The sequence below is a fragment of the Leuciscus leuciscus genome, assembly GCF_965113295.1.
Source record: "Leuciscus leuciscus genome assembly, chromosome: 15".
Classification (NCBI taxonomy): domain Eukaryota; kingdom Metazoa; phylum Chordata; class Actinopteri; order Cypriniformes; family Leuciscidae; genus Leuciscus; species Leuciscus leuciscus.
The window spans coordinates 16,452,212-16,464,653 of NC_138739.1; the positions used below are offsets into that span (position 1 = coordinate 16,452,212).

General features: G+C 39.7%; 3 protein-coding genes across 3 annotated transcripts in view; 2 read left to right on the forward strand and 1 right to left on the reverse strand.

Moving 5' to 3' along the window:
• LOC309476203 (elastase-1-like) overlaps nucleotides 1-12,442 on the forward strand; it is a 156,755-nt gene that overhangs the window by 117,201 nt on the left and 27,112 nt on the right. The gene's annotated exons all lie outside the window — the stretch shown is intronic.
• The window catches only part of LOC309476168 (uncharacterized protein), a 209,688-nt gene that overhangs the window by 81,859 nt on the left and 115,387 nt on the right, over nucleotides 1-12,442 (reverse strand). The gene's annotated exons all lie outside the window — the stretch shown is intronic.
• LOC309476176 (uncharacterized protein) lies at nucleotides 1,405-5,030 on the forward strand. The gene is made up of 4 exons (XM_082139417.1): nucleotides 1,405-1,632; nucleotides 1,934-2,242; nucleotides 2,784-3,071; nucleotides 4,773-5,030. The coding sequence occupies exons 1-4, from the start codon at nucleotides 1,572-1,574 to the stop codon at nucleotides 4,964-4,966; spliced, it is 852 nt and encodes a 283-aa protein (XP_081995543.1). The 5' UTR covers nucleotides 1,405-1,571; the 3' UTR covers nucleotides 4,967-5,030.

Below are 12,442 nucleotides of genomic sequence, written 5' to 3' on the forward strand. Positions count from 1 at the left end.
GAAATAACCTTATTAATAATAATAAATCTTCAAGAATATTTAATTGAATGCTGAATGTTGCGCTTGTTCAATTTAATAAAATTAAAACTTTTATTGTGATCATTAAAATAATTGAATATGAATTATTTAGTGGCCAAGTTTTGTTCATTTATTAATAGTAGGCTATATATTTATTAATAGTATATATATATATATATATATATATATATATATATATACATATATATATATATATATATAAAATTGCGCAGCTCCCCCTGTCAATGATCTAGCACCCCCTCAGCCCCTGCAGTGTACTGTTAATATTTGTAATAGAATGATCAGAACCATACCAATTCCTTTAAGATTAATTGTTAAAGAACACATGTTTTACTCCAAAGTCTCCCCAAAACTGAGACAGCTCTCCTTAGAAGGTTGTAAATTTTGTGAATTTTTTTTAAAATTTTTTTTTTACAAATAGAGTCATTAGAAATTTTATTTTACAGGCTTATTATCCAAACCCGATTATGGGAATATGTGCTTAGAGATTTTGATACGGTTGAAATAAAATAAAAAATAGGAAAAATTATTTGTCTTTTCCCCTCCCTTAAATCTAAACCCAACTTGAATCAGTGGATGAATGAGGTTAAACTCTTGTGCAAATCTTTAAAATTTGTTAAAAATCAGAAAGCCCTTAAATTGATTGCTCCTTTGGATACGTTTAAATTAATTTTATTTTTTTTAAACTCCTTTTGGTTTTATTTTTCATTTTATTTCTTTTTGTATTTCTTTTTATTTAATTATTTGTTTGTTCTATTTTGAGTTTTCTTTTCTTTGCACTGGCTATGCTCAACCTAAGGCTGAACAATTGCGGTTATATTCAGATATTTGAAATAATGTACCTTGTTTGTTTGTGTTGTTGAAGCATAATAAAAATAAAAAGTTTGCTTTTCTTCTTTACAGCGGATCGCAAACTAAAACTGAGCATTACCGCCATCTGCTGTTTGCATTGACCAGATAATTCTCTTCTTTTTTTCTCAAACTCGGGATAGAATGTCGACAATCCACAAGTACAATTTTACCAAAGCGTTTTGTGTACTAGGCTACTTGGACAGTAGGCTACAGTACAACACAAAATATATATTAGGAAGTGAATGTGTAGGAATTACAGTAGCCTAATAGGCTACAGAAAATGAAAATAAAAGACGAGGTAAAAAAATTAATAAATAAAACAAGATTTAAGTCACTGTTCTCTACCAATTTGGTGCAACGAAAATCATATCAGATATTTAAAATCTGCAGATTTCTCGATTTTCCTAAAAGAACAGAACAGAACTCCATTGTTTGAACCAATAAACATAGCCTACCGGTAACTCTGTCGTCAGCAAGTGATTTCCGAACGTAGAGGAACGCGGGTTGCAATTTGACAGACGACAGTTTTACACCTTACAACAGACCAGCTGCACTGTCTCCTCCAGCTCTTTATCGTTTTATTACGAAACGTTCACCGTTTATTATGACATTTATGTTGTGTTTTGCATTTTGTTGTGTTTAAACGTAGCCTTTGTTGTTGTTTGAAATCGTTCAGCGAAATGCCAAAGAAAATATTTGACATGATTATATTCTTCTATTTGTGCTTATGGAGTCTGAGTGGTAAGTATTTTCATGACTTCACTTCACTTATTTTTGTATAATCATTTGTCCACATACACACCATTCTATTATTACTTACGTTCCGTTATTTATGATTTATTTTTATTTTGTAATTTTTGCTCTTCCTGGGAGTCTGGGACATCCAATTTTATTTAAATGTAGGCTATTGCACAATCTTGATATATGCATTGAAGTTAGTGAAGTGAAGGTTCTTTTTCAATTAGAAATTAGAAATGACAATGACAAAAACCAAATCTAGCAAATCTCCAAATTCTGAGTTTACACCATGTTTGTTTCTCAGGAGTGTTTGGTGTTGATGAAGTGAAGTCAGTGTCAGTGACTGAGGGACAATCTGTCACTCTAAACACTGATGCTGAAACACAGACAGCTGATCTGATAATGTGGAGTTTTGGAGACAGTCTCATAGCTAAAATCTACAGACAGAACAATAAGACAGATGTTTCTGATGAGAGATTCAGAGACAGACTGAAACGGGATCACACCGGATCTCTGACCATCACAAACAGCAGAACCACAGACTCTGGACTTTATACAGTAACCAGCACCAGATCAGTGACGCTGCGCAACATATTCAATCTTACTGTCTATGGTGAGTAGAGAATTACTTGTGTGTGTATGTATGTTATGTGTGTGTGTGTGTGTGTGTGTGTGTGTGTGTGTGTGTGTGTGTGTGTGTGTGTGTGTGTGTGTGTGTGTGTGTGTGTGTGTGTCAATGACCGTGACATGACTGTCAAAATTACTGAGATTATAAAATGATAGACAATTATGTGATGATACAGAATTAGAGCTGTGTATCGCTAATAATCTGCCAACAATAAGTATTATCATACAGGGGTTTACAATATATTGCGAAACTGTAAGAAAGGCGATATATTGTGATATTTCTTGTTTTGCTTTTTTTAGGAAGAGGATGTCATTTTAGAAAAACTGTCATTAAGAACAGATATGCATAAAACCTGAGCAACCTTGAACAAAATGTACATTTATAAAAACAAATTAAATACTTAGTCAACATTTTATAACATTTGTTTCTCTGCTACTTTAATTACATTAATTCAATTTTAAATATCAATGAATTTACATATTTCACAGCACTCTATTCTGAATTTGATTTATTCTCTGTTTTCCAGCTCCTTTGCCTGTTCCTGTCATCAGCAGTAACTCTTCACAAAATTCTTCATCATCTTCATCATCTTGTTCATTGGTGTGTTCAGCTGTGAATGTGAGTCATGTGACTCTCTCCTGGTACAAAGGGAACAGTGTATTCTCCAACGTGAGTGTGTCTGATCTCAGGAGCCTCTCTGATCTCTCTCTACATCTGGAGTGTCTGGATGACTCGTATAGTTGTGTGGTGAACAATCCCATCAGCAACCAGACTCTACATCTCAACAACACTCAACTCTGTCAGCCATGTTCAGGTACATCAGTGGTACTATATATATATATATATATATATATATATATATATATATATACTGTATATATATATATGTGCGTACAGTATATATATATATATATGTATATACACAGTTGTGTTCAAAACAATAGCAGTGTGTTTATTACTTTATTGCAGTGTGTTTATTACTTTATAGAAAGTGAAGAAAAGGGAATATTAGGCTGTTCAAAAAAATAGCAGTGTCTGCATTTTTCTTTACAATGTCAAACATTTACTGTATAAACTGAAAAATGAAAAAAGATTTAGCTTTCTTGTGAATCACTGAACTAATAAACTAATATTTAGTTGTATAACCACGGTTTCTGAGAACTGCTTCACATCTGTGTTGCATGGAGTCGACCAAATTCTGGCACCTGTGAACAGGTATTCCAGCCCAGGACGATTGCACTACAGACCACAATTCCTCTGCATTTCTTGGTTTTGCCTCAAAAACAGCATTTTTGATGTCACCCCACAAGTTTTCTATTGGATTAAGGTCAGGGGATTGGGCTGGCCACTCCATAACGTTAATCTTGTTGATCTGGAACCAAAATGTTGCTCGCTTACTGGTGTGTTTGGGGTCAATGTCTTGTTGAAACACCCATTTCAAGGGCATTTCCTCTTCGGCATAAGGCAACATGACCTCTTTAAGTATTCTGATGTACTCAAACTGATCCATGATCCGTGGTATACGATAAATAGGCCCAACACCATGGTATGAGAAATATTCCCATATCATGATGCTTGTGCCACCATGCTCACAGTCTTCACAGTGTACTGTGGCTTGAATTCAGTGTTTGGGGGTCGTCTGACAAACTGTCTGCGGCCCCTAGACCCAAAAAGAACAATCTTGCTTTCATCAGTCCACAAAATATAGCGCCATATCTCTTTAGGCCAGTCAATGTGTTCTTTGGCAAATTGTATCCTCTTTAGCACATGTTGTTTTTTCAACAATGGGACTTTGCGGGGGCTCCTTGCTGATAGCTTGGCTTCATATAGGTGTCTTCTAATTGTTACAGTACTCACGGGTAACTTTAGATCTTCTTTGATCACCCTGGAGCTGATCATTGGCTGAGTCTTCGCCACTTTGGCTATTCTTCGATCCATTCGAATGGCAGTTTTCCGTTTTCTTCCATGTCTTTCTGGTTTTGATTGCCAACTTAAAGCATTTGATATCATTTTAGCTGAGCAGCCTATCATTTTCTGCACTTCTTTATACGTTTTACCCTCTCCAATCAACTTTTTAATCAAAGTATGCTGTTCTTCTGAACAATGTCTGGAACGGCCCATTTTATCCAGATCTTCAGAGAGAAATGCACTATAACCACCATGTACAGTCCAGTAATGCTTTCGCCCTTAAATAAGGGCCACTTATTGACACTAGTTTTTTCACAGAATGATTAACCTCACTAATTGAACTCCACACTGCTATTATTTTGAACACACACCTTTCAATTAATGATTAAATTATACAGAATTAGCAGCATACATTGACACATGTTGGGTCTATTGTTTTTCTATTACTCTACTACACCTACTAGTAAATGATTTGCCATGTAGAAATATAATTTTTATCAAAAACAGTGATTGATCTGGTTAGTGTATATAGTGTATATATATATTAACCATTAACCAACTAAATTAACCATATTTATATTTTAGCATTGCTCATTTCTTCTTTCAGACGCCAGTATCCACTGTTGTGGATTTACTGAAGCTGTGATCCGATTGGCTCTCTCTGCTCTGGTGGGCGTGGCTACTGTTGGTATTCTGGTTTATGACATCAGATCCAGAAGTCTTCAACAGAAGAAGAGAGAGCAAACACCATCAAACTCTGATCAATCAGATACTCAGGAAAGTGGAGATGTTCTTGAATGACTGTGGACATTATATTAAATAAAAATCATTTAAGAAAGTATTAAATAAATTGTTCAAAATCTAAGCTCTGCTTTTTAGTTTTAATTTTCCACATCAGTTTTGTTTGTATAACACTTTTCACAATACAAATCATTCTAAAGCAGCTTTTCAACAAACATGCCTTACAATATAATTAATCAGATATAAGTAGATTTTTTTTTTTTTTTGTATTCTGTTGTATTATTGTAAGATGAGTTGCAGTTTTATCTGCAATGAAGTGATCCACAGACTCTTTTGAATGTCTTTCAGAACTTTTCAAATTAAAAGCTCTCAATTCATCTCAAAATAAAACATTGCTTCAAAAACGTTCTTGTACCCTACTTTGATTTTGAAGTCAACATCACTAAAGACGAAGTGATTGTGAGTAGGCCTAACAGTTGCTGTCATGACAGATCTATTTCAGAACTAGCCGCTATCAAAATAAGCTGCCTGCGGGACCGGGCCGCCTGTTTCCGACCACTGCTATAGGCCACATGTGACCCTGGACCACAAAACCAGTCACAAGTAGCACGGGTATATTTGTGGCAATAGCCAAAATCGTATGGATCAAAATTATAGATTTTTCTTTTCCAAAAATCATTTGGGTATTAAGTAAAGATCATGTTCCTTGAAGATATTTTGTTCATTTCCTACCGTAAATATATAAAAATATATATTTTTGTGAGTGAATGCAGCAAAATTGCGAACATAAAGACAACTTTAAAGGCGATTTTCTCAATGTTTAGATTTTTTTGCACCCTCAGATTTCAGATTTTCAAATAGTTGTATCTCAGCCAAATATTGTCCTATTGTCTCTCAATTCAGATAATTTTCCAGATAGGCCTATAAAAATTTAGTCATTCACCTAATCATAGCTAAGTTACTCATTCTATTGTAGGAAATATAGGAAATGAGAACAGCTTTATTTGACATTCGGCTATATTATATTATATAGACCCATTTTCAGTTGGTAAACATGGTGAGGTTTTTTTGTGGGCGGAGCTCAGGTTGTGGCAGAACGATCCCTCTGGCCGCTTCACTAAGGTTAGTTTGCAAGTTTTGTTAGCTTGTTTTTTAACAATGACTGGAGAAAATCCGATTTTATCTTAATGTGCAAGGTCACTCACTGTCCAGGACCGCGATTGTTATTTGCAAAAGTTAAGGTATTTTAACGGACATCCCAGATTGGCGGACCCATACACGCTCAGTCAATGGATGGACGATCTGACAGGATTAACATTAACGCTACCTCCGGTTGAGTGGCCTGACTTCTACACCTACCCAATAGAGAAACCGAGGGTAAAGAGAAACTGAGGGCATATACATATTTAGATGCCTATAACTGTAGGCTACTAAATGGTCACGTACAAGACTTGTGTGGTAGCATACGTTCCTCAGTTCTGCCTAGCCAGCGCCAAGGCCAGAAGACGACAATGTTAAAGAGTGACATTACGGTGCAATTTTAATGATGTGAATATTTTCTAGAAATAAAAATTCCAGATACAGCACATTCATTTTTTAACTAAGTATTTGATTACACTTTATGTACCCGAATCTGTGCTGGTTTGTATTAGCTGCCTCCAGTTGTCCGTTTGGTTTTGCCTCCAGCTAACGTTGTGACGTAATTGTGACGTCGGCGCGAACGCAAGTATGACACGATGACGCCATGAATATGCTAATTGTGTATGCCGTAATCTAGCAACACTTAGCGACTTTTAGGGAAGGCGTTAGCTACTTCCCACCCAGCACCAGTCGTCATTAAGACGTTGTTTTTTGGGCTAAATCAAGTCGGCCCGTCATAGTCTTCATTTAGCCCAAAAATAGACGTTGAAAATTGGGCTTTGTTTGGTCCAAACATAGACGTTGAAAATTGGGCTTTGTTTGGTCCGTCTGATTTGGTCCAAATTTAGCCCAAACATAGACGTTGAAAATTGGGCTTTGTTTGGTCCGTCTTGTTTGGTCTAAATTTAGCCCAAACATAGACGTTGAAAATTTGGCTTTGTTTGGTGACTTTGGTCCGTCTGATTTGGTCCAATTTTAGCCCCAAAAAAACCGTAGAAAATGTGGCTTTGTTTATTTAGGCCAAGACCACATATAGCCCTAATATAGCATAAATACAATTAAAGTCTATTGTAGCAAGTGAAGAAATAGTTCTCTTACGAGAGGTTCTCTCGTATTGCGTAAGTAGCTTACGCTGCGGGAAAGTCATCTTTCTCGAGATCTGAAGCCAAAAAATTATCCTTCATTTTTATAATTTTGTCAACGCAGTGCAGCAGCACGCAGACCTAGGGCAGGCTTACTAGCGTGCCCATTGGCTGCCCTGCGGCAACTGCAGCAGCCTAACGCTGAGCCTTAGACGTGACGTCACGTCCAATGAGCGCGCTTGGCGCGCCTCATGCGTCACAGCCCGCGAAAGAGGGGGTGTGGCTTAGCGTATATAAGCGAGGCTCAGAGGCTGCTTCACCTGTCTCTTCAGCGACGCTCTCCGCATCGCTGGACTCTGAGGAAGCCACCGCCGTTGAAACAGGCGATCAGCACGCCGAGGATATCAGCCTGAGAAAGCCGGCCGTCTTCGCCGCCTTCAGCCTTCCCTGCCTGTCCCACTATCCGGCGGATTATATCCTTTTTTGCTCTCGTTGTGTGTGTTTGTGTGTTCGCCCCGCGACACACTGCATCTAAAAGAGCGCGAGGCGTTGTTGCAAATGCCTCGCTCCTCCTGTGGCTCGTGCAGAGCCCCGCTCAGCGACAGCGACCGCCATGTGATCTGCGCTCTCTGCCTCCGCCGCGCCGCGTAAGAGAAACGCCGCGCTCAGAGGCCTCCGGAGCCGGATACAGTAGCTGAGCGCTCGCCGGAGTCCCGCGAGCCTCGCTATCTCCTTCTCCCCCCCACCTCCCGACGCGCAGCGGCCGGCTTTCGCCCGCACTGCCGTCGCCTCAGGGGATGAAGCAGACAACGCTGCTATCTTAGACAGCTGTACCCCCCTCTGTCAAGCCGCGCAAACGGCGCCGCTCACAAGGGATGTCAGAAACGGACGGTCTTGGGCTATAGCTTCCTTTACGTTACAAGAAAGCTACCCCCCCGTCACTGGCTAAAGGAGAGAAGAGTGTTTAGCCCCACCCATACGGACTAACCTCCATTCCTCACATATTTTTCAGTCCCCTCCTAAGCTCAGGCGACTGGAAATACATATACTGCAGCAAACGAGCCTGTTTTTTATACACGCACACCTGCAAACAAACGCTGACGCTAAACATGATGACGCTCGCCCCTTCCCGCGCTCTCCCCCTCTGTTCGAGCCGCGCAAACAGGCGCCGCTCACAGGGATGTCAGAAGTGGACGGTCACGGGCTAGCTTCCTTTACGTTATAAGAAAGCTACCCCGAGTCTCGGCCGCGCGCGTCACTCACAGGCGAAAGGAGAAAAGAGTGTCTAGTCCCCGAGACCGGACCCACCCCCATTCTCACACATTTCTCAGTCCCCTCCTAGGCAAGGCAAGGCAAGTTTATTTATATAGCACATTTCATACACAATGGCAATTCAAAGTGCTTTACATAGAAGAAATTAAAATAATAAAAAGAAATAAGAATAATTAAAACAGTTTAGAAAAATAAAATGAAATACAGTACAGTACAGTCGGACGAACAGCGGCACAGTGCTCATTCAGTAAATGCATAGCTAAACAAAAGTGTTTTGAGTCTGGATTTGAATGTGACTACTGTAGGAGCACATCTGATCTCTTCTGGAAGCTGGTTCCAGCTGTGGCTGGCATAATAGCTAAAAGCAGACTCACCATGCTTAGAGTGAACCCTTGGTATTTCTAGCTGATATGATCCTAATGATCTGAGTGATCTGTTGGGTTTATATTCAGTGAGCATATCTGCAATGTATTGAGGTCCTAGGCCATTGAATGATTTATATACCAGTAATAATACTTTAAAATCAATCCTAAATCTAACTGGGAGCCAGTGTAAAGACCTGAGGACTGGTGTGATATGTTCATATTTTCTGGTTCTGCTCAGAATCCTGGCGGCAGCGTTCTGTATGAGCTGCAACTGTCTTATGGTCTTTTTGGGAAGGCCAGTGAGGAGTCCATTACAATAATCCACCCTGCTGGTGATGAAAGCATGCACAAGTTTCTCTAAGTCTTGTCTGGAAACAAAGCATCTAATTCTTGCAATATTTTTCAGATGATAGTATGCTGATTTAGTTATTGCTTTGACATGACTACTGAAACTAAGGTCTGACTCTAGAGTCACACCAAGATTCCTGACTTGATTTTTAGTTGTTTGACCCCTGGAGTGAAGGTATGCGTTCACCTTGAGAACTTCATCTTTGTTTCCAAATGCAATGACTTCAGTTTTATCTTTGTTTAACTGAAGAAAGTTTTGACACATCCAACTGTTGACTTCATCAATGCATTGGCACAGGGAGTCAATTGGGCTGTAATCGTTAGGCGATAGGGCTAAGTACAGCTGTGTGTCGTCTGCATAGCTGTGGTAAGCAATTTGGTTCTTTCTCATTATTTGGCTCATTGGGAGCATATACAGGTTGAACAGGAGTGGCGCAAGAATTGAGCCTTGAGGGACTCCGCATGTCATGGATGTCCACTCAGACTTATGGTCTCCTATACTCACATAATAACCTCTCTCATCTAAGTATGACCTGAACCATTTTAGGACTATCCCAGAAAGCCCCACCCAGTTTTCCAGCCTGTCAAGAAGTATGTTATGATCGACAGTGTCAAATGCAGCACTGAGGTCGAGTAGTACCAGCACTGATAATTTGCCTGAATCAGTATTTAAGCGAATATCGTTTATTATCTTTATGAGCGCTGTCTCTGTGCTGTGATGCGGTCGGACACCAGATTGAAAATTGTCAAAGTATCCATTCGAGCTTAAGAATTTGTTCAGCTGATTGAAGACAACTTTTTCTATGATCTTGCCTATGAAAGGAAGATTTGAGATCGGTCTATAGTTGCTTAATATGGTCTTATCCAGATTGTTCTTTTTCAGGAGGGGCTTGACAACTGCAGTTTTCAGGGAGTTTGGAAAACTCCCAGAGAGAAGTGAGGCATTTACCACTTCTAGAAGATCTGCTTCTAAACTGTTTAGCACACTTTTAAAAAAAGATGTGGGAAGTGTGTCAAGAGCGCATGTTGATGTTTTAAGGTGCTGTACGGTTTCTACCAAAATTTTGCCATCAATTTTATTGAAATCAGACAAAGTTACTACTTTTTCAGGTGGTCTGATCTGTCTGACCCCAGCGCAACTCAATGATGTGCTGATCACCTTTCTGATATTATTGATTTTGTCAGAGAAGAAGGAAGCAAACTCACTGCACTTGCTGTTTGAGAGCATTTCACTGGGAATCTGGCTTGGGGGGTTTGTCAGTCTCTCTACAGTAGCAAAAAGAGTGCGTGTGTTGTTTAAATTGCAGTTTATAATATTTGAGAAGAAAGTCTGTCTAGCTTTGCCTAGTTCCATATTGAAAGCATGAAGGCTGTCTTTGTAGATGTTATAATGGACTACAAGTTTTGTCTTCCGCCACATGCGCTCTGCTTTTCTGCATTGTCTTTTCATATGTTGCACTGCTGTTGAGTTTCTCCAAGGTGCTTTTTGTCTGCCACTCTTCTTCCTGACTTTCACAGGAGCAATATCATCAATTGCACTTTTAACTTTTGAGTTAAAAGAATCAAGGAGAAAATCAACAGAGTCAGCAGATATGCTTGGTGTTAAGGAAATAGCCTTCATAAATAGTACACTAGTGTTCTCATTTAAGCATCTCTTCTTGACAGACACAGATCTAGCTTCAGTGGCAGGAGAGATCAATATATCAAAGAAAATACAGAAATGATCAGACAGTGCTACATCCTTAATAACAATCGATGAAATGTTTAGACCCTTACTGATAAGTAAATCTAGAGTGTGTCCATGATTGTGTGTGGGTCCATGTACATGCTGAGTCAGATCAAAAGTTTTTAAAACAGTTTTGATTTCTTTTGCCATATTGTTTTCTGCCTTATCTATGTGAATGTTAAAATCTCCAGCAATGGCAAAACAGTCAAGCTCTGAGGTAATTGTTGATAACAGTTCTGTAAATTCCTCAGCAAAGGCTGGAGAATATTTTGGAGGCCTGTAAATAATGATGAGTAAAATGCGTGGGGCACCTTTTAATACAATACCCAGATATTCGAAAGACGAGTAGTTCCCAAATGATATTTGCTTACATTGATAAATATCTTTAAAAAGAGCAGCTAGACCCCCACCTCTTTTAACAGCTCTGCAGACACTCATAAAAGTAAAGTTAGGAGGGGCTGTTTCATTGAGGATTGTTGCACTGCAGCTGTCTTCTAGCCAGGTTTCATTTAGAAGCATAAAATCCAGGTTGTTTGTGGTTATTAAGTCATTGACTAGAAGTGATTTATTTTTAAGTGAGCGGATGTTAAAAATTGCTAACTTAACAGTCTTACTTTTTTTCCCTACACCAATCTTAGTTAGACGTGCAATAGGCACCAGATTAGTTGAGTTTGCTGTACGGCTATTGAAGGCCTTAGACTTTCTATCTTGTAATAGAACAGCAATAGAGAAAGATACAGGCACACTGGGTTCCGCTTGTTCTGTAAACATTTGAGAAAGTTACTGTTATCAAAGCGGGGACCCGACATACGTCACTGAGAGCTGGTATCAGTTGTTTTTGGTTGACCTCGAGCAGATGGAGGAGGGTGTGGGCCCTGGCGTTGTGGCAGAGGCCGAAGAGCTCTCACAGAGGCAGGGGGAGGGTGAGCTGGGCCTGCAGGCTTTGGTGGTAGCGGTGCCCGACGTTTTTTGGTTGATATCTGGGGGCTTGCAGCAAAAGAGTGTGATAGTCTGGTTCCAGCATGCACTAATTCTTCCATTTTCTGTGAGAAGCACAGAAGTGGAGTTGGTGGCGAGAGAGAGAAGGTGTCTGGTGAAAGGGGCTGTTGCTCTGGTGTTATAGGAGGCTGTGATATGCTGTCCTGGCTTCCCTGGCTGTTTTCCAGGAAGTCGTCCTTGGGTGCTGAATCTTGGAGCAGTTCTGATGTGTCTGTCTGTGGTGAGCTCTGTGGGCAGGGCTCAGCTGAGATTGTGTCCGTGAGCAGAGGTTGTTGTGGCTCAGTGGTGTTATCATTGTCCTTGTGTGATATGTCAACATCATGTCCATTCTGAAGTGAAGTCCTGTGGTCATTCATACTGTGTCCAGGTGTGTGTGTGCCGTTCTGATTGAGTGGATTGGCACACACTGCAGAAGGATGATTGAGGGAGAAGTCGATATTGTCCTTTAACACTCTTGAACCAAGTTTGTTTGGGTGATGGCCATCCCGATGAAATAGTTGTCTCTGACTCCAGAAGAGATTGAAGTTGTCAATGAAGTTTACTCCTTTTATATTGCAGGTTTTTTGCAGCCATGTATTAATCCCAAGCAACCGTGAAAACCTGT

Bases quoted from the DNA above. Each gene is read 5' to 3' on its own strand.
- LOC309476176 (XM_082139417.1), top strand. From the start codon at position 1,572: ATGCCAAAGAAAATATTTGACATGATTATATTCTTCTATTTGTGCTTA. The intron at 2,243-2,783 runs GTGAGTAGAGAA...TCTGTTTTCCAG, and splicing joins ATTCAATCTTACTGTCTATG to CTCCTTTGCCTGTTCCTGTC. The intron at 3,072-4,772 runs GTACATCAGTGG...TTCTTCTTTCAG, and splicing joins ACTCTGTCAGCCATGTTCAG to ACGCCAGTATCCACTGTTGT.